Source organism: Dama dama, chromosome 22 (assembly GCF_033118175.1).
Source record: "Dama dama isolate Ldn47 chromosome 22, ASM3311817v1, whole genome shotgun sequence".
NCBI classification, from domain to species: domain Eukaryota; kingdom Metazoa; phylum Chordata; class Mammalia; order Artiodactyla; family Cervidae; genus Dama; species Dama dama.
This window is the reverse complement of record NC_083702.1, coordinates 3,775,348-3,802,530: the sequence shown is the minus strand read 5'-3', so window position 1 is coordinate 3,802,530 and position 27,183 is coordinate 3,775,348. Positions and strand designations below refer to the sequence as shown.

General features: G+C 58.2%; 1 protein-coding gene across 3 annotated transcripts; it reads left to right on the top strand.

The window, feature by feature from the left end:
* Positions 1 to 2,421: 2,421 nt before the first annotated feature.
* On the top strand, positions 2,422 to 27,127 carry TTC38 (tetratricopeptide repeat domain 38). Of its 3 annotated transcripts, none has more exons than XM_061124332.1 (14): positions 2,422 to 2,525; positions 3,503 to 3,580; positions 6,386 to 6,467; positions 7,905 to 8,076; positions 9,060 to 9,233; positions 10,670 to 10,745; positions 13,986 to 14,105; positions 16,792 to 16,851; positions 17,739 to 17,777; positions 19,630 to 19,711; positions 21,790 to 21,955; positions 23,017 to 23,176; positions 23,403 to 23,476; positions 25,814 to 27,127. In XM_061124332.1, exons 1-14 carry the CDS (start codon positions 2,493 to 2,495, stop codon positions 25,902 to 25,904), a joined length of 1,407 nt encoding a protein of 468 aa, XP_060980315.1. In that variant the 5' UTR covers positions 2,422 to 2,492; the 3' UTR covers positions 25,905 to 27,127. The 3 variants fall into 3 exon arrangements, with proteins under 3 accessions (XP_060980315.1, XP_060980317.1, XP_060980316.1); XM_061124333.1 differs by lacking the exon at positions 2,422 to 2,525 and adding an exon at positions 4,957 to 5,305 and having other exon boundaries at positions 3,514 to 3,580; XM_061124334.1 differs by lacking the exons at positions 16,792 to 16,851; positions 17,739 to 17,777.
* The last annotated feature ends 56 nt before the right edge of the window (positions 27,128 to 27,183 follow it).

Sequence of the window (27,183 nt, the reverse complement as noted above, 5' to 3'; positions counted from 1 at the left end):
GGCGGTGCGTGGTGGTGGTGGGGATGAAGTCCAATAAGATGACCACACTTGCCTTCTCATGCTTATTTTCTAGGTGGCATGTATTTTTTTCATTTATTTGCTTTCAAATTATTTATGACTTTATTTTATAGTGTTCTTTTACAAGCAACATTTAATAGAGTTTTACAGTTTTATCCACTCATTCAATCTGTTCCTTTTAACTGAGTTATCTAGACCATCAACCATTAATATTCATTGGAAGGACTAATGCTGAAGCTCCAATATTTGGTCACCTGATGGAAAGAGCCAGCTCCTTGGTAAAGACCCGGATGCTGGGAAAGATTGAAACAAATGGAAAAGGGAGGGCAGAGGATGAGATGTTAGATAGTATCACCGACTCAATGGATGGGAGTTTGAGCAAGCTCTGAGAGACAGTGAATGACAGAGAAACCTCGCGAGGTTCAGTCTATAGGCTGGCAAAGAATCAGACAGGACTTAGTGACTGAACAACAAGAAATGGCCATCAGCATTTAATGCAAGTACGCTCAGCATCTCATGTGATTATTGATATGTTTGGATTAGATCTGTCACTTCAATTATTTGTTTTCTTACTTTCTCCGATTATCCATTGTTATGTCTGATTGTTTTCCTTTTTGTTCCCCATTAATTCATTTAACATCGGTCATTTTAGACAGCTTTCAAGCACCTACTATACACCAGGCATTTTTCTAGGCATTAGCCCTAGGCCTAGTTCCCATGGAGCTTCCATTATAAAGGGGTTTGTTGCAGGAAGGGGGACCCCTTCCAGGGCCCGAAACTGGGCTCTTGTCTAACACTCAGAAATGAATTGCCCCGAGGAGACACATGTGCTGACAAAGCAAGAGATTTTATTGGGAAAGGGCACCCGGGTGGAGATAAGGAGGGTAAGGGAACCCAGGAGAACGGCTCTGTCACATGGCTCACAGTCTCGGGTTTTATGGTGATGGGATTAGTTTATGGGTTGTCCTTAGCCAATCATTCTGAGTCAAGAGTCCTTCCTGGTGGTGCACGCTTTGTTCAGCCAAGATGGATGCCAGAGAGAAGGATTCTGGGAGGTGGTTGGACAGGTGGTGTCTCCTTTTTACCTTTCCTGAGCTCTTTGGTTGCTGGAGGCTTATTAGTTCCCTGTTCCTTACCAGGACCTCCTGTCATAAAACAACTCATTCAAATGGTTACTGTGGTGCCTGGCCAGGGTGGGCGGTTTCAATCAGTGTGCTTCCCGTAACAGGTTGAGCGACAATCAAAACTAACCTAAGCGTGAGGGATTTTGAGTATAACTGTGAGATGTGATATGAAGACAAATAAGGCAGGTAGAGATATGAATGACAGTGAGATGGGGAATCAAGGAAGGCCTCTTCAAGGAGGTGCCCTCTGAGCCCACAGATCACCATGAAATGAGGGCGCATGCCTCACAAAGAGCTAGGGAAGGGCATAACTAGGACAGGGACCTGTAAGTACAAATGCAGGGAGGCAGGAAAGAGAGAGAAGGTTAGTGGGCTTGAGTAAGCAGAGAGGAGAGGAAGTGGTAGACGATGTCATTGGAGAGACGGCCAGTGACCAGAGCAAGCTGGGCCTCAGAGACCATGGTCGTGTATTTGAATTTTATGTCAAGTAGCTTGGGAAGTGTTTGAGGGTTTTGAGCGGGGAAGGGCCTGATCTGATTTCCAGGTTGGAAGCATCCTTCTGCGTTGAGGGAGATAGACTGTAGGTGGACAGGGTTGAAGGATCAGGGGCCTCTTAGGCGGGGTCAAGGGAAACCAAAGGCACAGGCCTGCCTGCTGCAAGAACGCTCGGTATGTGAGTGAGCTGGTCCTGACTCAGTTTGGGGTTAGTGGCCATGGAGGTGGTGTGCTGTGGGGAATTCAGAAAAGATGCACGTGCTAATGCATTGGCTGTCAGAGGCCCGACTACATGATTTTCAGGGCCCTGTGCAAAATCAAAATGTAGGAACCTTGTTCAAAGATGGTCAAGAATTTCAAGATGACCAGAGCAGAGGTTTAAAGCGAGCATGGGGTCCTTCTAAGTGTGAGGCCCTGTGCAACTGTCCGGGCCACACCCAGGACAGAGGCATCCGGGGTCGGGGCCCTTACAGCACGGCCCCTGGTCCCACTTGTTGTTCAAAGGGACCGCTGCCCCAGGGCTCCTCTGCCTCCCAGGGGTCCCTGCAGTCACCTCTCAGGGGGTCCCCATGGAAAGGGACTCCCTCATCCCACCCACTCTCCCACGCCCGCCCAGCACCCCTGCCGCCCCTGGCTCCTGTCTGATCGGGTAGGTGGGGCTCACACCAAAGCTGCCAGCCTGGGGTGGCCCTGGGTTCCCCCCGCCGGGAGGGTAACCCTCCTGGCGCTGCGGGTGTGTCGGAGGCCAGTAGTGGGCGGGGACCGCGCCCGCCCCCAGCCCCGCCCCCGAGGCTCGACAGCCCGCCCCCGCGCGGAAGGTCGCAGAGGCAGCAAGGCGGCCGAGGAACCCGCACCATGGCCGCCACCACGCCGCTTCGCGACTGTCAGGTACCCGGAGGCCGCCCTCGGCCGAGCGCCCGCGGCCCCGCATCCCCGGGGTGGCCCGGCGACATGTGGGCTGGTAGGACTAGAGCTTCCCGGGGTGCAGTGGTGACAGGTTCCCCCGACAGCCCCGCGGGTGTCCCGGGCGCACGGAAGGCACCAGAGGATACTCCGGTGCTCCCCAGCACCCGAGAGATCTGTGGCAGGAGGCCCGGCCCCTCGGAGAGCCCAGAGCCTCTTAATCCTCGGGGTTGCGTAGCCCAGCACGGAGAGGAGGCCGGGCATTGGAGGGTGTCGTCTGGGTCTCGCTGGGACCCGAGGAGGAGGAGTGAGGGGACCTGCCCCCACTGTTACTTGGAGGGGCCGTCGACTGCGCTCCGGGAGTAAGAAGAGTGGCCTGTGCCCCCGGCAGGATGCCTGGGCTGTCACTACAGTGCAGAATTCTGAGAGCTGGAGGTGTTCCCTAATGTCTGAATCGTGTGACTGAAAATTGGGATGAGAGGAATCCCTTTGGTGGTTGGCACCCTCCCGGCGAGGGAGAAGGACCACCCACCTGGTTTTGGACTCCAACTCTAGCCCCTCCTTTGCCCTGGCATACCCTGCTGCAGCCTGATGAGTGCCTCACTCTTGCTGAGCGTGGGATCCCTGGGGGACACGTCCCAGTCACCCAGGTATCCTCCAGAGCCCCATTTCACAGAGGGGCCAGACAAAGGTCAGAGGGAGGGAGGAGCTTGCCTGAGGGCAGTTGGCTGCTTTCACGTCCCTGGTGTTTACTTAGGGGTAGTCCCACCCAGGATTCAACTCTCCTTGAACTGCACCATCTATGAAATCTGGGAGTCCGCACCAGCCCCACAAGGATGGGGCTTTTCCAGGCCCGTACCTGCAGAGTACAGGCATCAGCTTCCTCCGGGTTTGGGGGTGGAGGCTCGCGCGTGCTCCTTGGGAAGGCTACAAGGAATAAGACCGCTTCTTGCTGTGCGCAGGCATGGAAGGATGCCCGGCTGCCACTCTCAACACCAAGCAATGAGGCCTGCAGGCTGTTTGACGCCACCCTGACCCAGGTGCGTTTGCAGAGGGAAGTGGCAGTTGTGTCTGTAAAGATCCAAGAGGAGGTTTCTAAAATTGGTGAATGGGTTTTGTGTTCATGAGATAAATGTTGGGTGTGTCTGACGGCTGCATTTATTTGCGCCACGAGGACATGGCGCTTCCACACAGGCCCAGTGATCGCCAGCTTCCGTCCGCATAGCTTGCTGAAGGTTACAGCCAAACTGCCAAGTGCCATGTGCTGTCCAGGTTGAGCTGGTCAGTGGTGACCGCATACAGGCATGGCACTGGAAGCATTCAGAGCTTTCCCACTTTATCCTGATTTTATAAACATTGTAGCCCGTTAACCCCACTTGTACCCAGAGTTATTGTACCCTGGTAAACTCGAGAGTAGAAAGACTTCCTGGGGACCTTCATGATGCCTTGAAGCATCCTTGCCCAGGACCAATGGCTCAGGCTGTTCCCAAGTCCCACAGTCAGTGGCTCAGAAAGCCATGGATGCTTTTTAAGCTGCATGCAGACTTGAGCAATCCAGTGCAATAGAATCCATGTCCTCTGTATCCTCAGGATGGGGGAACAGTTCCTCTGGCCCCAGGACATAGCTGGGAGGTCCTCCAGGCGGCAGGCGTTGGTCTGTGAGGGTGCTGGGGTTTTTGGTGTGGATCTCCTCCGTTTAGGACATCAGCCTCCGCCCCCCCCCCCCCCGCCCGCCCGCCTTCTGGGTCTAATCTGTGAATATACTCCTCCACCTGTGGCTGTTCTAAGACCTTCCACTGTATCACCAATCATTTCTAACTGCAGTGAAGGAGCCTATAGTCTTAGAACTAGGAGCGTCACAGAGGTAAGGTCCAAATACTTTGGTTGACAGGTAGGGGAGCTGAGGCCCGGAGCGTGGGGCTGACTCCTGCAGCGACTTAAGAGGGGCAGGAGGCACCTGGGTCTACACACCTTGATGGAAAACTAGGGCGGGGCTCTTCCAAGAGCAGTAAGGCCGCTACCTACTGATTCCATCCATGTAGCATAAGGACCGAGGAAGCTGCTAGAAACGAGGGCCATCCAAGAGACAACGGTGACATGGCCTCCACTGTGTGCATCTGAGCTCTTTGCCTGTTTGTCCCCTTCCCCTTTTGGCTTTTGCGGAGCATGATTTGTTACAGGAAACATTCCCCAGTGCAGCCCCACGCTCCAAACCCTGCCAGTGTGTGTGCTCTCCCATGAGTCCTTGTCTCTGTGCCCACTCCCTCAAGTCTTGTTAAAATGCTACGTGCTAATTCTGTATAGATGGAGGTTGGATATCTGACAGAGCACATTCTAAAATCTAATGCATTATTATGGTTTTAGGATTTTTTTTGTGTGTGGATCTTTTCTAAAGTCTTTATTGAATTTGTTACAGTATCGTTTCTGTTTTATGTTTTGGGCTTTGGGCCACCCGACAAGTGGGATCCTAGCTCCCCCAGCAGGAATGGAACTGGAAATGCAGCCCCTGCATTGGAAGCGCACAGAATCTCAACCCCTGAACCACCAGGAATGTCTGACAGAGTTTTAAAACCTCGGCATTAAGGGATTTTTCCTGGTGGTCTAGTGGCTGCAGCTTCATACTCCCAGTGCTAGGCCGGGTTCCATCCCTGGTCAAGGATCCTGCCTGCTGCCACTGAACTCCAATGCTGCAACTAAAAGGTCCCGCTGCCGTAAGAGATCGGGGATCTCGAGTGCCACAGCTAAGACCCAGTGCAGCCAAATCAGTAAGTAGGCATTAAAACAGAGAGACTAGAAACAAATTGTCAAGAGCGATGATGAGAGGAAATTAGGATGAAAGTGAAAGTGAAAGTCGCTCAGTCGTGTCCAACTCTCTTTGAGACCCCATGGACTATATGAGTCCATGGAATTCTCCAGGCCAGATACTGGCGTGAGTAGCCTTTCCCTTCTCCAGGGGATCTTCCCAACCCAGGGATCAAGCCCGGGTCTCCCAGATTGCAGGCGGATTCTTTACCAGCTGAGCCACACAAGGGAAGCCCAAGAATACTGGAGTGGGTAGCCTATCCCTTCTCCGGTGGATCTTCCTGACCCAGGAATCAAACCGGGATCTCCTGCATCACAGGTGGACGCTTTACCAGCTGAGCCACCAGGGAAATTAGGACAAGTTTGATCTTCCAGCTTGTGCGCCGCTTCCTCTTTTCTCTTTTAATATATTTTTAAATTTATTTTTGGCTGCACTGGGTCTTCACTGCTGCTCAGACTTTTCTCTAGTTGCAGCTAGCGGGGGCTTCTCATTGCAGTGGCTCCTTTTGTTGCAGAGCGTGGCCTGTAGAGCGTAGAGCACAGGCTCGATAATCGTGGCACACGGGGCTTAGTTGCTCCACGGTCTGTGGACTGTGGACCAGGGATGGAACCTGTGTCCCCTGCACCGGCAGGAGGATTCTTTACCCCTGAGCCACCCGGGAAGCCCTTCCTAACTTTCTATAATGAATGTTTACTATGGTTCTTTTTTAAAAGAATAAATGGAAGTACCCAAATGTCTAGTGCCCTCTTGAGGCTGACGAGGCTGACACTATGGGCAGGTCGCCTATCAGGAAGGACTTTCCTTTAGATGTATCTTTTTTGGACACAGAGGCCTCACTAGCCCTTGAAAATGTGCTTTGAGTTATATGTACTAAGTCTCTTCATCTGAGATGCACCCCAGTTGTATTTTCTTTGAGCTGAGGTCCAGAAAATACTCAGTATTCTAGAGAGAGAAAAAAAAAAAAAAGGTTTACATACACACCTTCATTTACATGAACTAAAAGCTCCCTGGGGACAGCTTTGTTTCTCCTTTTAAATTTCAGTACGTAAAATGGACCAACGACCAGGGCCTTGGTGGCATTGAGAGCTGCCTGTCAAAGCTCAAAGCAGCAGATCCAACCTTCGGTGAGTGATGCTTCCCCTGGGTTGAGGGCCGTGTTTCATGAGTCCAGCCCCTTACTGGTTCTCTGAGTACAGACCTCAGCTGGGCCACAGAGGGCAGGCCTGTGGCAGTGACCAGGCTGGGAGGAAGGGAAGATCACAGTCACCACTGTGCTTGGAATAACAGCTGCTCCCATAAAGATGCCAGTTTCTATAGAAGATATCTTCCAAATATTTTCCTTAATTGTACATCAATTATGCAAGGAAGACTCTGATCCCATTTCTCAGATGAGGAAACTGAGGTTCAGACAGAGTAAGAAATACACCCAAAGCTACCCAACTGGTAGTTGGGGATCTGCAATCAGACACGGCTGTCTCAATCCAAAGCCTGGACCCCCCTGGAAACACAAGAAGTGGCCACTGCAGCCTTTCTGCACACTAGTGAGGCCTCCTCCTAGTGAGGCCCTCCCCAGAGAGGCTGGGGCAGGGGAGACCAACCTGGGGACAGGGGCTGCGGTCACAGGCAAGCCATGTGCGTGGCAGGCATGGGGGTCTGGCCAGTGCATCCCAGAACCCCAGCAGGGTAGCCCCAGCCTGGGTAAGGCTCTGGGCTGGGGGGAAGGGCTGAGAGGGGAGGGCAGCAGGGACTCCCCCCTCCACCGCTGCCCCCTGCCATGCCCAGGTCCCACTGAGGGCAAGGGGCACAGAACAGGGGATGAAGGAAGCTGTCAGGGGAGCTAGCCTCTGGGCATGGGCTCAGGCTCTCTGAGCAGACCCTGGCCCGCAGGTCAGACGCGGGGGCCACATGTGGTCCTAGCACTGCGGTTGGGTCCTAGGTCCCAGACCCGGACTAGGGACTGGAGTTTGAAACACCAGTGGACATCCTTCCTCTGTCAGGACGGGGGCTGGCAATCCCAGGTGGGTCGCGGGGGCCTAGACTGCTGCAAGGGCCGCAAGGCAGCGCCCGCCCCCCGCCCCCCGCCGCGCCCCGATCTTTCTCAGCCACCAAGTTTTCAGCGCAGGAAGGCAGCCAAGACAGGATCACGGCTTCTGTGCTCTGGGGGCCGGCCCCCCCGACAGCATCTACTGGGGGGCCCCTGGGAGGCCCTGTGCTGGTGGCAGTGATAATAGCAGCTGATGAAGGAAGCAGAGGGGCTTCCGAAGCGCCCTGAGGCAGCCCCTAACCAGCTCATCCAGTGAGGGGGGGCACAGGTGCCCCACACACTGGTGCTCCCCGGAATGTCCTGCTGGAAAAGTGCTCGGCGGGGTGCAGGATGTGTTAGGATTGCTGCACCTCCACGCGCATGGTGAGGGTCCGAGCTCTGCACTGTTGGTGGAGACACAGCCTAAAGCCTCCTGACTTGCCCCTCCTAGGACATGGGGTGTTTATTTCACCTGCGGGGCCTGCCTGGGCTGGGCAGGACCGTCTGAATCACCAGCTCTTTTCCCACTTTTCGCCAGCCATGGGCCACGCCATCGCTAATGGCCTCGTGCTGATTGGCACCGGAAGCTCCGTGAGGCTGGACAAAGAGCTGGATGTGGCCGTGAAGACGATGGTGGAGATTTCCAAAACCCAGCCCCTGACCCACCGGGAGCAGCTGCACGTGAATGCAGTAGAGACCTTTGCCAAGGGGTGAGGGGCCTCCCTGGGCCAGGGGCTGGCCTCCAGGACCACGCTCGCTGGCCAGTTCCACGGGCTGCCCCAGCACTGTGCAGAGGGGGCTGGGGGGTGATGCCCACCCTGCCTCCCATGCCTCTTTGACCGAGAGCCGCACCTTGTCTGCCGCGGTATCCTCAGCTGACTGAGGACACGGTTGGTTCAGATTCCTAGTCTGACATTCGAAGCAGCTTATTTGGTTTCGTTGAATAAGTTGGTTATTATTTTCATTACAAAAATCATTGCCACAGTCCATGGTGTCACAAAGAGTCAGACACAACTTAGCGACTGGATGACAACATCAAAAATAATAGGATCACAGTAAATAAATAGATAAAAGAGAGAGGAAGACCCTTGCCCTTAGACTCCTGGTCCTAACACACCAGATGAGCATCTGCCCATTGCCCCCTGCCCCTTTGGTTCCCACGCTGTCCCCCTGTGTGTCCTGTGCCCCCAGGACACCCCGTGTGTCTGCTTGTGCAGGGAGATGCCCGCAGACCTGGGTGACCGAGTTCTGAAGCCGTGACAGAGCTCTGTCCCGGTCTCCCTGGTGTCGTTGCTGTTGTTCAGTCGCTAAGTTGTGTCTGACTCTCTGTGACCCCACAGACTGCAGCACACCAGGCTTCCCTGTCCTTCACTGTCTTCCTGGGGAATCAGTGTGAATGTCAGCGCAGGGTTGGAATTCCACCTCTCAGACTTCCCACAGCTGGTGTTTGGTCTTAGGTGAATTGGCAACTTGTGAAACGGGTTTTTTTTTTTTTTTTTTTTTTTGCTTGAGTTAGAAAGTAAAACATCCCACTGGCTTTTGCATTTTCTGAGCCACAACCTGACACAGAAATGTGCCTGTGTATTTTAACCAGTTCAGTGTGAGCCGTGACACTGGCAGGAAGGGAAGCCCCTTCCACTCGCTGTGTGTGAACTGGGCTCGGGGTTGCTGAGACGCCTCTCTTGGCTTCCAGGAACTTCCCGAAAGCCTGTGAGCTATGGGAGCAGATTCTCCGGGACCACCCAACAGACATGTTGGCCCTGAAGTTTTCCCACGATGCCTACTTTTACCTGGGCTACCAGGAGCAAATGCGAGATTCCGTGGCTCGAGTTTATCCCTTCTGGACACCCGACATCCCCCTGAGCAGGTCAGTGCCAGCTGGCAGTCACATCATTCCTGTCTCAGCCTCTCTCCTCTGCCCTGAAGAATGGCAGAGGCCCTGCCCTGAAACTCGGGAGGCTGCTGTTGCTCTTTCCTATTTCTCCGAAGTGAAAAGGTGGGAGTTCCCTGGTGGTCCAGGGTCAGGTCTCTGTGCCTGGGTTTGACCCCTGGTCGGGGAACTAAGGTTCTGCAAGCCACAGGTCTTGGCCAGAAAAAAAAAAAAAGTGAAAAGTTTTCACATCTTCACTTGATCTTTACTCCATCCTGGGAATGAAGTAATACTATTATGTATCAGTCAGCACAAGGTAGGTTTTGCTGCAGTAACAAACATCCTCTAGATCTTTTTCTCCACTTCTTATTACAAGAAAGGCGAGCTTCTCCCTCATAATACGTGTCCCATCACAGGCGGGCAGAGGCTCTGGGCCCACACCATTGTCTCCCTCTGGGATCCCAGCTGGTGAAGCCACGACTTTCTGGACACGCCAGCTGCTAAGAGGGAAGAGAGCTCTCCTGGGGGACTCGCAGTGGCATTAGTGCTCAGAGTGAAGTGCTCTGAGTCGCTGGCCAGATCCAGTCACCCCCCCACCCCCGCCCCCGCCTCAGGAGGCCAGGAAGCGCAGCACTACCATAGGCTGGAAGGAGAGGGAGGCGTGGAATAACTGTGAGCAGGCCTAGGGACCGCCACCCGGGGTCACCTCCACTGCATCTTAATCATAGGATTGTTGTGAAGGGCAAGTGGATTAATAGGTTGAAGAGCTGTGTTGTCAGGGTTCTCCAGAAAACAGAAACCAATAGGATGTGTATTTATTATGTGGTCACTAAGTTTTGTGTCCGACCCCATGGACTTAGCCCGCCAGGCTCCTCTGTCCATGGAATTCTCCAGGAAATAATACTAGAGTGGGTGGCCATTTCCTCCTCCAAGAGATCTTCCCGACCCAGGGATCCAACCCGAGTCTCCTACATTGGCAGGCAGATTCTTTACCACTGAGCCACGAGGGAAACCCAGGATATGTATATCTATATCTATGTTATTTACACACACACACACAGGGAGAGAGAGAGGGCAGAGGAGGGAGGGAGGTGCATTTATTTTACGGAATTGGCTCCAGTGACTGTGGGGACTGGCAAGTCTCTGCCTTCGTCTCCACGTGACTGTCTGTCCTCTGTGTGTGTGTGTGTCCCTGTGTGTTCTGCCTTCCTCTCCTTTCTCTTATAAGGACACCAGTCGTTGGGTTTAGGGCCCACCCTCATCCAGGATGGCCTCATCTTAACTTGATCATAAGCCGCAAAGATTCGAATTCCACGTAGGGCGTGTGTCCAGACATACCGTCTGGGGGGGTCACAACCCTGCTCTGGCCGTGTCGTGGGTGGAATGGTTCCCATCAATTTAAAAAAAATAATCATCTCTGTTTCTGTTTCCAGCTACGTGAAAGGCATCTATTCTTTCGGACTAATGGAAACCAATCTCTATGATTGGGCAGAAAAGCTGGCCAAAGAGGTAGGTGGGCCCTTCCCAGGTGCGGGGCCCCTGGGGGAGCAGTGTCAGGGGGGGCAGAGCAGGCCAGGCTCAGCCCCCCATTCTGCACCCCAATTCCTACTGGGAGGGCTTGTGTTAACAGAAAGGGCAGCCCCCTCCGGTCACCTGTGCCCCCCGGGTCTGCAGAGCTACCTTGCACAGGTGGGGGAAGGCCCGTGAGGTTCCGTCCACCCCTCTCCCTCCGGGTCACACGGCGTGACGGCCCTGTGCACCCCCAGCTCCGTGTCTCCAGGGCCCCCCGTGTGTGTTTTGGACCTAAACTGTGTAGGTGGGAAATGGGTGTCAGCGTTGCTTCTCCCACCTAGAACCGCAGGTTTCTAAGCGTCGCCGACAGCACCAAGCCTCCAAGAGAGGACCATTAGGTGCTGAGTGAGGCTTGTCGCCAAAAACTGTCGCCACTGAGCTATCAAGTTAAGAAGGAAAGAAAGGGAATTTTACTCGAGCCAAACTGAGGATTGTAAACCGGGAAGCTTACAGTTCTGAGCACTGTTCTGCCTGTTAGAACTTGAAGGTACAGTCGCCTACTTTTGTGAGACAAAGGACCGAACATCAAAAAGACATCCTGATATTTTCCCTGAAGGTCACCAAGGACACACAGTCTGGATAAGCACGAACAAAGTGAGCAGCAAGTCACCACGCCCCACTGCAGGGCTGGGAAGGGCCGTGTTCTCTGAAGAACTTAGACTGCTGGCATCCGAGGAGAGGGAAGACTCCGTCTCCAGGGCGGAGCAGGCACTCCCTTCTTTGAGGAGCTCTGGTTTAATGTGTGATGCAGGCGTGCGCTGCACATCGGGGAGCCAGGGAGAAGGCCCGAACAGGCACAGAGAGGATCTTAGGCTTCATTTTTCTGGTCCTCCCTTAAAATATAAATTTTATCTCATCAGGCCGCTTCCGGTGGGCCCTGACCTGGCATTGGGGCCTGCTGGCCAGGCCTTCTCTTGAGTACCGCCTCCACTGGCGGCAGCCGCAGCCAAGGGCACAGAGCCGGGTGGGATGCTAAGTGCTTCCCGCGGGCCTGGCCCCTCCCTCTGTGCTGGGGCACACTGGCTGGCCGCTACCCTGGACGCACCCTGGACACCCTGGCTTGCAGGCCCCGGGGCCTCGGCTTGTCTGACTCAGAGGCCCCTCCTCCAGCGCCTCCCCTCCCAGGAGCAGAGACTGAGGCCCAGGGAGGGACCACCATGTACCCGGGAGTGACAACCGCTCCTGGGCCTGGCTCAGGGTTGGCCCTCACTTGGACGTGCCCGGTCCATCTGCTGGATGCAATGCCATGAGGCACTGAGCCCCTTCATCACTCAGAGGAGAGCAGCCGGGCTCCGGGAGGCCACGGCCAAGGCCGCCCAGCCCACAGAAGGCAGCGCCAGGCTCCACAGGCTGCCTGAGCACCGTCCATGCTCCCTGGACAGACCTGCTCCCCAGCTCCCAGCAGGGCTCGTCCCCCAGACGTTGCCCTGGAGGGCTCCCAGCACCCTGTCCTCCCCAGGGGGCATTGCTGCCCTCCTGGGGCCACAGGGCACTTGGGTCTCTGCAGACCTCTGGGTTCACAGAAGTAGAGGTGGGACTTGACAGGAGGTGACAGGGTCTGTGATGCAGTCCTGAGTCAGGGCTTTGAGGGGGGACACAGGGGACTTCTCTGTAATCTTGGCTCCGTGCTAGGGGACCAGGCGTCACCACCCAGGGGGCCAGATGCAGGAAGGTCCCCTGGACACCTTGGCATTGGGCCCTCCTGCTGGGCGCCGTCCGTGTGGGCACCTGTGGGTGGCAGGATGGTTCAGGAAGTCAGAGGGGGACTGAGATAAGAGTCACAACCGCCAGGAGCAGGAAGGGTGATGTGGGGGGACCCCTTCTGTCCCTTCACACTTGGTCTACTGCCGGCGCCCACACTCTGACCCCAGCACCAGTCCACTCCAGACAGATACTGGGCAAGGCCAGGCTTCTGGGAAACTGGGAGTAAGCTGCACAGGCTCCTCTGGGATCAGGAGAGGCTTCATGATGGTCACACCCGGGCCTCATCTGCAGGCTGAACCCCCAGGGCAGAAAGAGCAAAGGGCGGCTGTGAGGAAGGGGAATGGCAGGCCCGGGCTGGCTGATAGATGGAGCGCTGATAGACCAAGGCTTAGGGCAGAGACAGGCGGGGCGGGTGCTGGGAGCAAAGTTTGGGGACAGCAGGGCCAGGTTGCCCTGGCCAGGTGGACTCTGCCCCAGGAAACTGTGGGGGGGAAGCAGGTCAGCGGGGGAGGGTGGCCACGATCCCCGCAGGGGGTGAGCAGCCCCTGCCGTGAGCCCCGGCCCCGAGCTGCACCCTTCGTGGGCCCGTTCACAGGACCCGGGGCCCCGGCCTGCCCGGCTGCCCGCCCGGGGTCTCCCGCAGCGTCCTGGTCCTGTGGGGCTGCGCCCCAGGCCTCCCGTGTCCCTGCAGGCGGGCCCCCTCTCCGTCCCCACGCGGGCTGGCCGGGCCTTGCAGTGGGGCTGCACACCACCCGCTGCGGCGCAGACCGCCTGGCCGGGGCCGGGCCAGGGGCAGGGGTGAAGGCACGGGGGAGCCGAGGGAGCAGGGCCGGGGGGGGCCCGGGCTCGTGTGGGTGGTCCCCCTCCCCCAGGGTCACGGTGAAGCTCGGCTTACTGCCCCGTGCCGGGCTCAGTAGGCGCTCAGTACCCTCACGTCCCCCTGCCACGTCGTCACTGGCAAGTCCACCAGCCCTGTGAGTGGCTGTCATTCCTCGCAGTAGCATCAGAACGAGCCTGGAGAGCCACACGTGTGGTCCTTGTGTGTGTACTAGTCGGGAGGGGCAGCTGAGAGCCCCCAGAGTCCATACACACTCTGTCCACTGGCCTCCACGGCAGCCTCGAGAGGAAGGTGGGGACGCTGGGCGGCACGTTGCACGTGACTCAGCTGTGGACCCGAGGCTGGGGGCGAAGGGGTTGAATAAGCCCCTGCTTTGGGAAGACCCCACTGCTGCCCCACTGCGCGGCTCTGGGCAAGTCATCAGCCTCCCTGAGCCTTAGTCTCCTCATCCATGAAGTGGGCAGTGACACCCTCGTTGGCAGCATCCAGTCTCTGATTCACGGGCGGGTCTCTGGGGTCGTTACTTTGAGGCAGAGCCCAGGCCCCTGGTGCCCCTGCAGCTGGGACGCCTTGTCACCAGGCGGACTGACTCACACATCATCTCGATTTGTCCTCCCCGCCCCCCGCCCACGTAGGCTTTATCCATTAACCCGACGGATGCGTGGTCGGTGCACACCATTGCGCATATTCACGAGATGAAAGCGGAGGTCCAGGAAGGCCTGGAGTTCATGCAGCACTCGGAAGCCCACTGGAAGGTATGGTGCTCGTCCATCCACCCGCCTGGAAAATTCCATCTGTCCTCCTAAGTTAAGCTGAGGATTAACAGATAGAGTTACCGGGTGCAGCTTAGTTCTGGGGAAACTTATGTTCCGCTTGGAAGCGTTTCTATCAAACCACCAGGTCCCCCGGGAGCCACACAGCTCCCCAACACCTGCCGGCGTTTTGCAGGTAATTCTAGAATTGGTCGTGGCCTGAGGCATTTGGCTGTAGAAGGAATGGATGAGAAAAATTACTGGGTGAGCAAGAACCCAGGCTTCCCAGGTGGCTCAGCAGTAAAGAATCCTTGCAGGAGACTCAGGTTCAGCCCCTGGGTCAGGAAGATCCCCACCTGGAGAAGGAAATGGCAACCCACTGCTGTATTCTTGCCTAGAGAATCCCATGGACAGAGGAGCCCGGCGGGCTACAGTCCACGGGGTGGCAAAGTGTCGAACACAGCTGAGCGACTAAACAATGGCGACAAACAAGAGCCTGGCACTGGTGAGAACCACGAAGGCTCTGAGCTGCCGCCTCCGCCACTGGCTAGAGGGCTGGACATGGACCCCAGCACCACAGAGTGTCCGCAGCTGGTGCAGCCAGGGGCCGATGGGGTGGATGAGGGCCCAGCGACTGTATGCAGGGCTGGCATGCGGGGGTCAGGTCCCTGGTGGGGCAGTGGCACCCATGCCCTCCAGACCCCTCAAGCCCTGCCAGGCGGCCCTTTCCTGGGGCCTCATTGTGCCCGCCTGCACCCAGCTGCGGTGGCCCTGTCTCCTCACATGTGCCTGTTGTCCTCGGGTTTGTCCCTGGCATCCACCCGGGCTGCCTGTCCAGGGGTGGTCTGCTGCCCTGCCCTTCTCTGGGCCACAGTGGGCACCCAGCAGCCGCTGGTCAGCGGCTGAGCAAACGAAGGCGAGACCAGGACCTGGGCAGGGAGCAGGGGCTAGCGCGATGACCTCAGTGTGGCCCAGGAAGGCCAGTGGGGAGTCATTGACAAGGCAGCGTCCTGGCCTCTCCAGGAGGGCTATTAGGTAGAGCAGGCGAGCAGGTGCAAGGTAAACTTGGAGAACTGTGACGGCATTAGGTTCAGACTCACGTCTTTGTAAGGGTCCCCAGACCCTGGGCCTGAACTTGGCCCTGGGTGGGGAGTGGGGGGGCGCAGTGTGGGTCGGGCCCCTGTCCTCAGGCCCCCCCGGCAGGTACTGACCCAGGGAGCGCCTGGGCGGCCGTGCCCTCCAAGGCGGAGGCCGGGGAGGCCTGGTCAGGGCCGGGTCATTTGTATTCATTCCATTTACTTCCTGCCCCAGGCTCTGGATTTCCTGGGCCTGGGTGCTTGAGGCCTGGCCTCTCCCCCAGGGCAAGAGCCCGATCCCTCTGGGCCTCAGTTTCCTCATCTGAAAAACCTGCTGTTGCCACCGCCATGAGGCCCCTGGCCCCAAAGGAGCGCCCTTGGACGTTGGTCTGACTCTGTAACACGAGGCAGCCAGTGATGGCTGGGCTCATCTCCTGGCAGGCGCTGGGCCGCGATGCCTGTGCAGGGCCCCGATGCCTGTGCACGGCCCCTGCGGAGGCTCCTGGCGACCTCCAGACTGGCGGCCTGGCCGGGAGACAGACGGCGGGGCCCGCGGCTCCCCTTCCTGTCCTCCGGCGCCTGCCCCCGGCCCTTGGCTGCCGGCGCCGAGCTCAGTTCTTCAGGCTCCAGTCAGTGTCCCGGGCTTTACCTCATCCCAGGGACCCCACTGAGGGTCCTGCGCAGGCTGCTCTGTCTACAAAAGACCCATCAAGTGGAGCTAGCAGCTCCCAGCATGACCATAGCATGGCTGGGGCACTCTTGGATACCCGGAGGAAGCATCCTACCCAATTGGGCTTGAGGGGGGAGCAGTCAGAGAAGGCTTCCTGGTGGAGGCAGCCTATGAGATGAATGTCGAAGGGTGAGTAGGAGTTTGTAGACAAAGGACAGGGAAGTGTAGGATCACTGTAAACAGAAGCCCGCAGTGGCCTGTGAGGGAGGGGAGCTGGGAGGGTTGAATCCTCAGACATAGGTGTAGACGTGGGTCATGGAGGAGGCGGCGTCAGCTGCCTCCCAGGACGTGGGAGGTGGTGTCCAAGCAGAGAAGGAAGTGTCTGCCGCAGCCACGTAGGCTGGCATTCGTGGCGGGGCCCAAAGCAGAGCAGCTGCAGCCGTCCAGGTGTCACCCCTGCCCCTTTATCCTGTGGGGTGTGCCAGGACCTGCGGAGGTTTGGCCCCAGGTGCAGTGGTCCGTCGGGTTTTATTGGGACGTCCTGTGCTGTTGGGCACAGTCGGCCTCTGCAGCCGTTTGGATGGGCTTCTTCATTTTCTCCACACCACACCTAAGGAAGGCGAGGCTTGGGGTGCCAAGTGGCCCCCTCTGGGTGGCTCTGGTTCTCCTGCCTCCTTGTCCTGGGGCTAAGATGCCAGCCTGCTGTAGCCTCAGCGCCCTAGGTAAATTCAGGCACACCGCTTGCCGAGGCTCAGGGCCAAAGGAATGGACAGGCATGGACTTGCTGGCCAGGGCAGCTGAGGCAGGAGCTGGGAAGTGTTTCCTGCCCCCAAAGCTGTGGGGTTCTGCATTGACACAGACAGCAGCTGCTTACCCCCCCGTACCCACCCCAACCGCCCAGCCGGGCTGTCAGATTTTTCTCATGCTCTTGTTCTTTCCCCAGGACTCTGACATGCTTGCTTGTCATAATTATTGGCACTGGGCCTTATATCTGATTGAAAAGGTAAGAGGACCCGCCGTCTTAACCTACAAAGATGTAGGGCCTTACATCTTTGTGAGGTCTCACCCTCCAAGGAAGGAAATGTTCTCCGCCTTTTGCTGCACTTTATACCCTGTGGAGCAGCGCTGTGTGTCTGTGCATTCCAGCGGCGTTCTGAGGCAGTAGGGCACTCACGTTTTCAAACAGCTCTTCAGGTTTGAACTCCTTTAGGTATTTCCCACTGTCCTGGACTCAGAAATCCTGTGCACACGTGTGCCATTTGTAGAGACAATGTAGACCCAGTACCTCTCTGCCCCTGGAGTGAACTGCCAGGCCCGCACCCCACGGTTGTACCCGAACGAGCCACGGGACCCTCACAGTGCTTCACCCCAGTGGGGGCGCGGGTGTGGGGTCATGCTTGACCCCAGCGATCCCACCACTGGGTCCCATTTATAAGGGCTCTTCTTGCAGTTTGTCGTAGAGAAAATCTAGAAGTTCCCTAAAGGCCCAAAGAGAAATGCTTGGAAGGTAAGGGCCCTGTAAGGATATGCAGAATGCAGTAACACAGCATCTTCAAGAAAGCAGTGAACCCAGCTGAATGGGCCATGAGGAAAAGACAGAGAGGAAGAAACAGTCCTGGAGGAAATAGATGAAAGAGCTCACAGCCGCTTGACAAGCGCCTCATGGGAAAAGCAATGCTTTCGTGGAAAGGGCTCCGCTAGCGGCAGCTGCTGCTGTGTCCCCTACCTGGGGAAAGAAGGGCTGCGGGGCAGGGGTTCCTCTCCGCCCATCCCAAGACCCACCAAGCCGTGGGCAGGCAGGCCGGGCCTTTGTCGAGGCGTTTTCAGTTCATGTCTCGGCATCTCATTTCACCTTCTCCCTGTGTTAATCCCGGAACTTCGTGTTTCCAGGGCGAATACGAGGCTGCGCTGACCATTTACGACGACCACGTAAGTCCGCGCTTGCACTCGATTCAGTTTATTGCGTCAGTTTCCCTTCAGTCTCGACCGGCTTCCTAAGCGGGCCCGTGTTGCCCCAGACAGACCCACAGCTGGAGCGGAAGCACAGCTCTTGTGTAAGACCTCACAGCGTTGATTCTCTCCAAGGGCAGTGTTGAAACCCAGAACGGGGTTTGACTCTGCTCACCTGTGGGCATTGGGAGATTGCTTTCCCAGGTGACTCGGTGGTAAAGAATCCATCTGCCAATGCAGGAGATGCAAGAGATGTGGGTTCAATCCCTGGGTTGGGAAGATCCCCTGGAGGAGGAAATGGCAACCCACTCCAATATTCTTGCCTAGAAAATTTAATGGACAGAGGAGCCTGGCGGGCTACAGTCCAGTGGGTTGCAAAGAGTCAAACATGACTGAATTCGCGTGTGCATACACATACACACACACACACACACACACACCCCTCTGTGGGCATTGGAAGAGTGCACATGTCAGATGGTCATCTCTGAGATCTCAGGCTTCCTTCTAGTCATTTAGATTGCCTTTATTTGGTGAGAACATTGTTCCGCCTGAAATGTTTTTGGCTGTGCTGCGTGGCTTCTGGGATCTCAGTTCTCTGACCGGGACTGAACCCGGGCCAGGTGGCAGTGCAAGTGCTGAATCCTAACCGCTAGACCATTAGGGAACTGCCGGGAATTTTTTTTTCTTTATTGTAGTAAAATATACACTGGGGCTTCCCAGGTGGTGCTAGTGGTAAAGAATCTGCCTGCCAGTGCAGGACACTCAGGTTCAATCTTTGGGTCGGGAAGATTCCCTGGAGAAGGAAATGGCAACCCACTCCAGCATTCTTGCCTGGAGAATCCCATGGACAGGAGCCTGGTGGGTTGCAAAGAGTCGGACACAGTTGAGCTTAGATAGAGCATACCTACTGTATTTTACCACCGTAACCAGTTTAAATGTGCAGTTGCCATGGTAACCAGTTTACATGTACAGCTCTGTGTCGTTCAGTACATTCATATCGCAATGCAGCCTTCACCACCATCCATTCCTGCAACTTTTTCATCTTCCCAAACAGAATCTCCACCTACTAAACCCTAACTATTCCCCCTCTCTCCAGGCCCTAAGTACATGTTTGAAAGTGAAAGTATTTGTCACTCAGTCATGTCTGAGTCTTTGAGTCGTGTCTGTAGGCCACCAGGCTTCTCTGTCCATGGAATTCTCCAGGCAAGAATACTGGAGTGGGTTGCCATTCTCTTCTCCAGGGGGTCTTCCTGACCCAGGGATTGAATCCAAGTCTCCTGCATTAGCAGGCAGACTCTTAACTTTTGAGTCAAAGATGTGTGTTTAAAAGAAAAAAAAAAAACAAAAAGCCTAACTCACAGCTTCTGGGCACCCCGCTGTGGGCTTAAGAACGGAGCCGGGCTGGGGGGGTGGGGCACAAACATGCTGGCTATCTGAGGATCTGAACCCTGGAGAAGGACGCTCAGCAGGGTTTCTTGCAAGAGGAAACCCTATATAAGTTTCATCCTACGAAGGGTGACAAGAGCTTGTGCCGTGGGGTGCAGACCTGCTCAAGGTGGAGTCATTATCAGGCCAGGAGGGGACACGAGGTGACCGGTGGGCCAGGGCCCGACGCACACTCCCCCAGGTGCCAGTGCGCTGGGCTCTTTCCCAAGTCTGTCCAGTGCCCCTCGGGCACCCGGAGCGGCCCAGGCCCTGAGAGCTGAACGGCCCTGAGGGGTAGGGTGGAGGGGACGCTGGCGGTGGCTTCCGTGGGCTGAGGGCCTGGCCCTGACAGGCGGACTCAGGCAGTCCCTGCAGCCCCTCACCCCCACCCGCCCTTGTCTTCCAGATCTTGCCCAGCCTGCAGGCCAGCGGGGCGATGCTGGACGTGGTGGACAGCTGCTCCATGCTGTACCGGCTGCAGATGGAAGGTAGCCCCGTCTGGTTCCTGGTCCCTCCGCTCCAGGGTGACGAGGGGCGGGGCCATGGCTGGGGCCCAGGCCGGCGGGAACGCCTGAGCGAGTTTCTCCAGGGTCTGCTCTCAGCCCCAGGACAGCGTGGCCCCGGGTACTAGCTCTGCGGCTGCCTTCCAGCCGGCCCCAGGCCAGGGGCCCAGGCCCCCGCGGCCCTTTCTCCTGGATCCCACTGCCCCTTGGAGCCCAGGCCTCCGGCTCTGAACCTGGCGGGCCCGTGCCGCTCCCACAGCCTACCTGCTCGGCCTGCCGGGGACAGGCGGTACCTGGCTACCCGTCTCTGGGTGCCACCTCAGTTTCTCAATGCCTGGGGATTTCAGAGAGAAGAGTTTCACCACAGTGTCACCCAGTGCTTGGACGTGGCCTGAATGGGGGCCACGGAGGGCTTCCGGCCGACTGCTTGGGGTACCTGATGGCTCTCCCATCCCTCCCACATTCAGCAGGTTCCTCTGCCCACTCTAGGGCCCGGGTCAGCGGGACAGAGTGGGGATGAGGCTGTTTCTAGAGGGTTCTGGGAAGGCTTCCTAGAGGAGGTGAGATGGAAGCCACAAAAGGGAGCATAGGGTTTTGCCGAGGGGCGATGGGAAAGGGCATCATAGCAGGGAGCGGCCTATCCAGCACCCCAAGGACGGCAGCAGGTGGCCTGTTCCAGGGACCAGCGAGAGGCACAGTCCACGGCCCCGATGGAGCGGAGGAGGCTGAGGGGCGGGGACGGAGGGTGATGAGTGCTGCTTCTGTCTGGGTCTTGGAGGGCCCGTGGGGCCAAGCTGATCAGGTTCCGTCCAGCAGGTGGGCTGAGCCAGGGGCGGCCAGGCTGGAGGCCAGGGCATCGTCGAGGAGCCCTCACTGCCGTCCAAGTGACTGGGCTGGGACCCCAGAACCCGGCCGGTGGGGACCTGTGTCTCTGTTCAGCCAAAACCCTCCAGAACTGGGTGGGGAGGGGAAGTTGAGTCCTGTTGACTCTGAGATCCCGTTGACCCTTCACCTGTGGAGGCCCAGCCCGGGCCTCAAGTCTGGGCCCCCGGAACGCCCGTGAGGAGGGGCTTAAAAGGGCCGGGCCCTGGCCTGGAGGCTGGGAGGCCCCATTGGGGTGCCGCGGGGCCAGGGAAGGGAGAGGAAGGTCACTCACTTCCTCACCGCAGAATAGAGCCTCCAGGCTGCTTCCACTTGACGGGCAGAGACATGGAGGTCTGGGCAACCATGGGGTCTCGGGAGGACCGCGAGGAGCAGGAGGGGGAGTCAGGTAACTTGTAGGATCCATGACGGACGGGAGGGGAGGTGGTGTGGGAGAGCAGAGCAGAAGGAGGGACAGGCTCGAGCTGGAAATCGAGACCCAAAGGGGTGCTCAGTCGTGCCCGACTCTTTGCGACAACTCTTTGTAGCCCCATGGACTGTAGCCCGCCAGGCTCCTCTGTCCATGGGACTCTCCAGGCAAGAACACTGGAGTGGGTTGCCATGCCCTCCTCCAGGGGATCTTCTGCACTCAGGGATTGAACCCAGGTCTCCCACATTGCGAGCAGATTCTTTACCATCTGAGCCACCAGGGAAGCCCCAAAAGGCAGACCTAAAGGGTGCTCTTTATGAATTCCGCAGGTTCTGACTGGCCCCCTGCCCTGTGTCAGGGGCCTTCCCAGTGAGAACCCCAAGAGGAGCTTTGACAGTGGTTTTGTTCAGTGGCTTAGTCATGTCTGACTCTCTGCGACCCCGTGGACTGTAACCCACCCGCCTCCTCTGTCCATGGGATTCTCCAGGCAAGAGTACTGGAGTGGGTTGCCATTTCCTTCTCCATTACAGTGGTTTGGGGTTTGTCAAAGGGGCCAGAGACTTTACTGAACACCCTTCCATAGCTTTTATTATTTTGATTTGCTTTCTACCTTACCAACCTGCTGCTTTTATGATTAAACAAAGTTAACGTAAGCCAGGCCCAAAGGCCTAAGCCCGAGGCCAGATGCCGCCTGCCAGCTTCATGGGGCCTCCTCACCTGGAGTGCACACCGCGCTCATGCCAGGCCCGCGGGTGTCCCCCCGTGTCCCCAGGGGTCTCCGTGGGCCAGCGGTGGCAGGACGTCCTGTCTGTGACCCGGAAGCACAGCCGAGACCACGTCCTGCTCTTCAACGACGCGCACTTCCTGATGGCGTCACTGGGCGCGGGGGATGCCCAGACCACGCAGGAGCTGCTGACCACCCTGCGGGACGCCAGCGAGTACGTGGAGGGCCGGGGCGGGGGGGTAGGCGGGGGCAGCGCGGGCTGACCGCCTCTGCCTGCTGGGAGGCTTGGGGTGGAGGCCCCAGGAGAGCACAGCCACACGGATGCCCGTGGAGGGCTCCTCCCAGGGGTGCCCTTAGACGGGCATCCTCGGAAGGTGTGTGCCCCGGGTGTTCAGTCTCCCCCAGGTGTGCGTCCCCACGGGGCGTGCCCTTCAAGGGTACACTTGCTTCCCCCAACCCGGGACACAGAGCAGTCTCTGTCCCGTAGGCCTCAAGGTCAAGGTCAGTGTCGCGCCCAGGGGAGGCGGGGAGACCCTGGAGCCAGAGGGACTGCCCCTTACAGGGTCTCAGCTCTCTGCTCTCGGCCTGTTTCCTCAGCTGGTGGGACAGGCTGGTAGGAGAATGGGGGCAGTGACGTGGCGACATCCCTCGCTCCGTTCCTAGCACCATGGGAGTTGGTCCCAATCACAGCGGGGGCCACAGAGTCTGGGGAGGCCCCGTACAGGCCACCGGGGACGTGGCCAGCCCTGGTCTCCCGACTGGAGAGCTACAGCTGGGAGACCAGGAGCCCTGGTGGTTTTTCCCTGCTGCCCAGGGGAGGGTGACACCCACAGCCACCTGCCCTGCCCCTCCTCCTGGGGCTTTGGCCATAGCTTCAGGCCCCCAGCCCTCATGACCCCGATCGGCCACCTCCTGAGGGCCCTGGGAAGACGAGGCCCGCCCCAGCTGTGCATTCAGTCCAGGGGCGGCACCAGCTCCAGTACCAGCCTTGACCTGCTTTCCCTGCGAGGTCGGCTCTGCTACTCCCATTTTACAGATGAGCAAACTGAGGCCAGGCATCGGGGCACTGGCCCGAGGCCACAGCGCCGTTGAACTGAGTTGCGAACCCTGTCCTCTCCCGTCCCTGGTGGCCTGTCCTTCCATCAGCCCACCTGATCAGAGCCCCTACACTGGGCTGAGGAGGAGGCCACCCTCTTAGGGACCTGAGTCGGGTGGGAGACCAGTGCGCCGTCAGGGGGACAGCACAGGGCTGAGGGCACCCTCTCGGGCCGGCAGGTCCCCGGGGGAGAACTGTCAGCACCTCCTGGCCCGCGACGTGGGGCTGCCCCTGTGCCAGGCCCTGGTGGAGGCCCAGGATGGGAGCCCCGAACGCGTGGTGGAGCTGCTCCTGCCCATCCGCTACCGGCTGGTCCAGATCGGAGGCAGCAACGCCCAGGTGAGCCCCAGCCTCGCGTGTGTCGCGCAAGGGCCCTGGGGCCAGGAGCCCCTGGACCCCTCAGCCCCCGTCTCCGTGCAGCGTGGGCGCTCGCGGGGTGGGAGGGTCCTTGCAGTTCACACCCCCACGAGCTTGTCCCTGAGGACTGGCTGGCCTGCAGTGGGGAAGGGAGTCCCCACCCCTCGTCCCACATCATGGGGTCTCACGTGCCCAATGCATCTTTCAGAGAGACGTCTTCAACCAGTTACTGATTCACGCGGCCTTGAACTGCTCGTCTGACCTCCACAAGCACGTGGCCCGGTGAGTTCCTCATTCCGGTCCAGAGCCCAGCCCCTCTCACTCGGGGGTCCCCCTGGACTTGCAGGGGCCCAGAGGCTCCCACCTGCCTTGGCCCAAAGTGGTGTCCGTCTCTAAGCCTGCAGAGATACGAGGCCCCGAGGGTGCCTGGTTCTCCCCTCTGAGCATCTTCAACTTGACCAAAGGGGCCGTGCGTGGGCCCTGCCTTCAGCGCCCCCCGCCTGCCCCCCCAGCGCACTCCTTGTTCTGGCCACGCTGAGCTCCTTACTCCTGCAGGCCCCTGGGCCTTCACACGTGCTGCCCTCTGCCCGGGACATCCGTCCTTCTCCTGCACCCACCCACTGAGCCTTCAGGCCTGGCTCACACCGTCCTGCCACACATTGTCCTGCCAGACTGTGCCAGGTGCCAGGGGGAGAGGTGGGCGGGTAGGCCCCAGCCGAGGCTGCGAGGAGCTTCCGTCTCCTGCAGGGAATAAGCGATTCATCCCACAAATGCGTGTGAAAACGCTATGGGCGTGGGCACGCTGCCCAGGATGCCGTGATGGAGACGCTTAGTGGATGGGGGTTCAGGGCGGGAGAGTGCCCGTGGAGGTGACATTCAGAGGGACTCCTGAGACCAAGCGGGTTTAACTGGCTCAGAGGTGATCTGCTCAGGAGGAGGGGTGCAGCTGGAGGATTGGGGGTGTTGGGGTGGGGGCACCCCAGGAAGAAAGCTCTGGGAAGGCAGCCTCTGCCGCAGGCTCCGTGCTCCCACCCCTGGCTCCTCTCAGCCCCACCGGCCCCGGTGCCCTGGGGGTGAGATGAGACCCCTTCGCCCAAGTCTCCTGGCCAGCTGGAGCGCCGAGGGGAAAGGGGAACCGGGGTGCCAGGTGGGCAGACGAGGTGTCCTGAGGCCCCATGAAGCTGCTGCTGCAAGTCCAGGCTGCACAGGGGGCCCCAGAGGCCCTTGCTGGACTCTGGAGGTTAGAGGCCCGGTGGAAGGGGCAGAGTCTGTGTAGCCCATGGCAGGCAAGGCCCAGTTTCCCCAGAGGCGGGTCCAAACCGAGCAGCGGGCATTGGCGGCGCTGATGACACAGACGCGGACGCTGTGTCCCACGAGTGTGGACAGACACACAGGACGTGGTTACACCCTGCAGCGCCCTGGGACGCATGGCCCTCTCTGTCAGCCCCCACGGCCACATGCAAAGCCGCACACATTCTCTAGTGCTGGAGCTGCTTGGGGAGCTCCAGGCTTGGTGGCAGCTGGGCAGGGAGGGTGGGGCCCTGTGGACAGAGACGCGGGCGAGGCCTTGAGCAGGGGAGCCAGGGTCAGCTGGGGGGCACGATGTGGTCCACGCTGGGCATGCTGGGGAGCCTGCTGCTGGCGGGGTCCCAGGCGCACCCCCTCCAGGTGCCCTCCTGGCGTCCTCACGCTGCTCAGCCCCCCCTCCCCTCCAAAGCAGAAAGCCTCGGCCCGTGCCATGGTGTCCCCACCCCCAGTGCCAGGCCCAGCCCCTTAACCCCGCCCTCCGTGCAAAGGATCACTATGGCCAGTTGTTTGGGGGGGGGGGGGGTGTCTTTGTCTTAAATTACCCTCCCTTGTTGAAAGCTGGAATTTTCCCCTCACCATCCTTTTGGCCGCTTGATTTCCCAGAACATTCTCAGGCTTGCTGTTATTGTTCAGTCACTTAGTCGTGTCCGACTCTTTGTGACCCCATGGATTACAGCACGCCAGGCCTCCCTGTCCATCACCCACCCCCGGAGCCTGCTCAAACTCATGTCCATCGAGTCGGTAATGCCATCCAACCCTCTCATCCTCTGTCGTCCCCGTCTCCTCCTGCCCCCAGTCTTTCCCAGCATCAGGGTCTTTTCCAGCATTCTCAGGCATGGTCCTCCCCCCGTCTCCAGTCACGCCCCACCTCATAAGTTCCAGGCACTCCTTATGGCAAGGGGTCAGGCCCCCAGTCCCGGGGCAGGTCAGGCCACAGGGCTGTGCCCACCCTGAAACGCTCTGCACTTGGGCATCACCGGAACACTGCCAGGGTGCTCTTCAATCACCATGGCCTGGGCCAGCATGAAAACACGGGGTGGGAGCCCAGGCTTTCTCAGCCTCACAGCACTGCCCACCTGCTGGCTGGTCCCCGCCCCTGCCAAGGCCCCGTCTCCTGCCTCTGGACCTTGGTCCCACCTGTCCCCTGGGCTGTGATGTTAGCCCCTCCTTCCACTACTGGGTGAGGGGGCATCTTGCTTTCTGCCAGTTCAGCCGTGGCCCGTGCTGCTTGTGTCCTGCCTTGGGGTAGAGAGCCATCCGTCCCCCAGCTTCTAGAAGGTTCCAGCACCGACCCTGTCTCTGTTTCCCCAGGAACCTTCTGATGGAGCGAGATGCCTTAAAGCCCAACTCCCCGCTGACCGCCAGGCTCATCCGCAAGGCGGCCGCCATCCACCTCCTGTAGTGAGCCAGCCTGGCTGCCCGCCCCACGGGGCCGCCGTGGCCCTCAGACTGGCTGCTGCATTGGCTTCGCGGGGTTACAGGTGGCCAGGCCTGTAAAGGAGAAGGCCCTGTAACCAGCAGCATTACAGGAAGAAGGGGCAGAAATCAATTTTCAACATGGTTCCAAATCTTCTTCTAATCCTCGCTCAGGGCCATGGTGCGGTTTTAAGCAGAGCCGAGGTGGGGGCTGCTATTCCACTTGCCTCAAAAACTGTTTTCCCAGGGGACCCTGCCTTACACCTCCCAGTTGTTCAAGGGTTGGAAGGCAGGGGTGGGGTGGTGGTGGGCTCAGCTCGGGGAGGGGTGTCTCCCACCCAGCCCTAGAGGCACCCCTCTCCCCACTCTAGGCTGCCCCTGGGATAAACCCCATCATTCTGCCTTCCTCTCCATATTCTGGAAAGGTTCTGTTGTCCCACCTTTTGGGTGAGGGTACCCATGGTGGGGAGTGACTTGCCCAGGGTCCCAACTAGTGGGGGCCCTGTGCCTCCTGGGAGAGAGGGGCCCCCACCTCAGTGCCTGGGCCCTCGGCCCTTCTGCTGTGTCTGCAAAGACGCCTGCAAGCTTCCCTTGGGGCTTTAGTGGCGCTGATTTGGGTTGATTTTCTCTTAATTCTAAACTGCACATTGTCAACCATGATTCTTAAAAATTTTTGCTTCACACAGGAATATAGTTGATTTATAATGTTGTGTTAGTTTCAGCAGCGTGGTTCAGTTACACATACACATGTCTGCTATTTTTCACGTTCTTTTCCCTGTTAGGTTGTTAGACTGTGGGGTAGAGCTCCCTGCGCTCTGCAGTAGGTCCTTGCTGATTATTTTTGTCAACCATGATTTTAATCATACGTATGCACACTCGTTGGTCTGCTGTGCTTTCTGAGGATTGAGGATTGAGTGCAGAGGCAGAAACCAGAGCCTTGTGATGTGGCTTTAACAAGATCGGAGCCAGTTTTATAATTGCTGCCTCTGTCTCCCTCCCCGCGGAGAACCCGGCCCTGACGTCCAACTTGGTGGTGCTGTGAGAGGCAGTCTCAGCCCACTGGTGTGTCTTTGGTTCCTTCAGTGCAAACTGAAATTAGGGAAGGGACTCACGGGGGCAGGGAGGGGGGCAGGTCTTCCGGGAGGCAGCAGACACCTCTAAATTGACTAGACACATTTCCTGGGATTAAAATAAACTAGTTAATTGGTTCCTCTGCCTGACTGTTACTGGGTGGGCACCTCTGAGCCTCCTCCATGTGCCAGGCC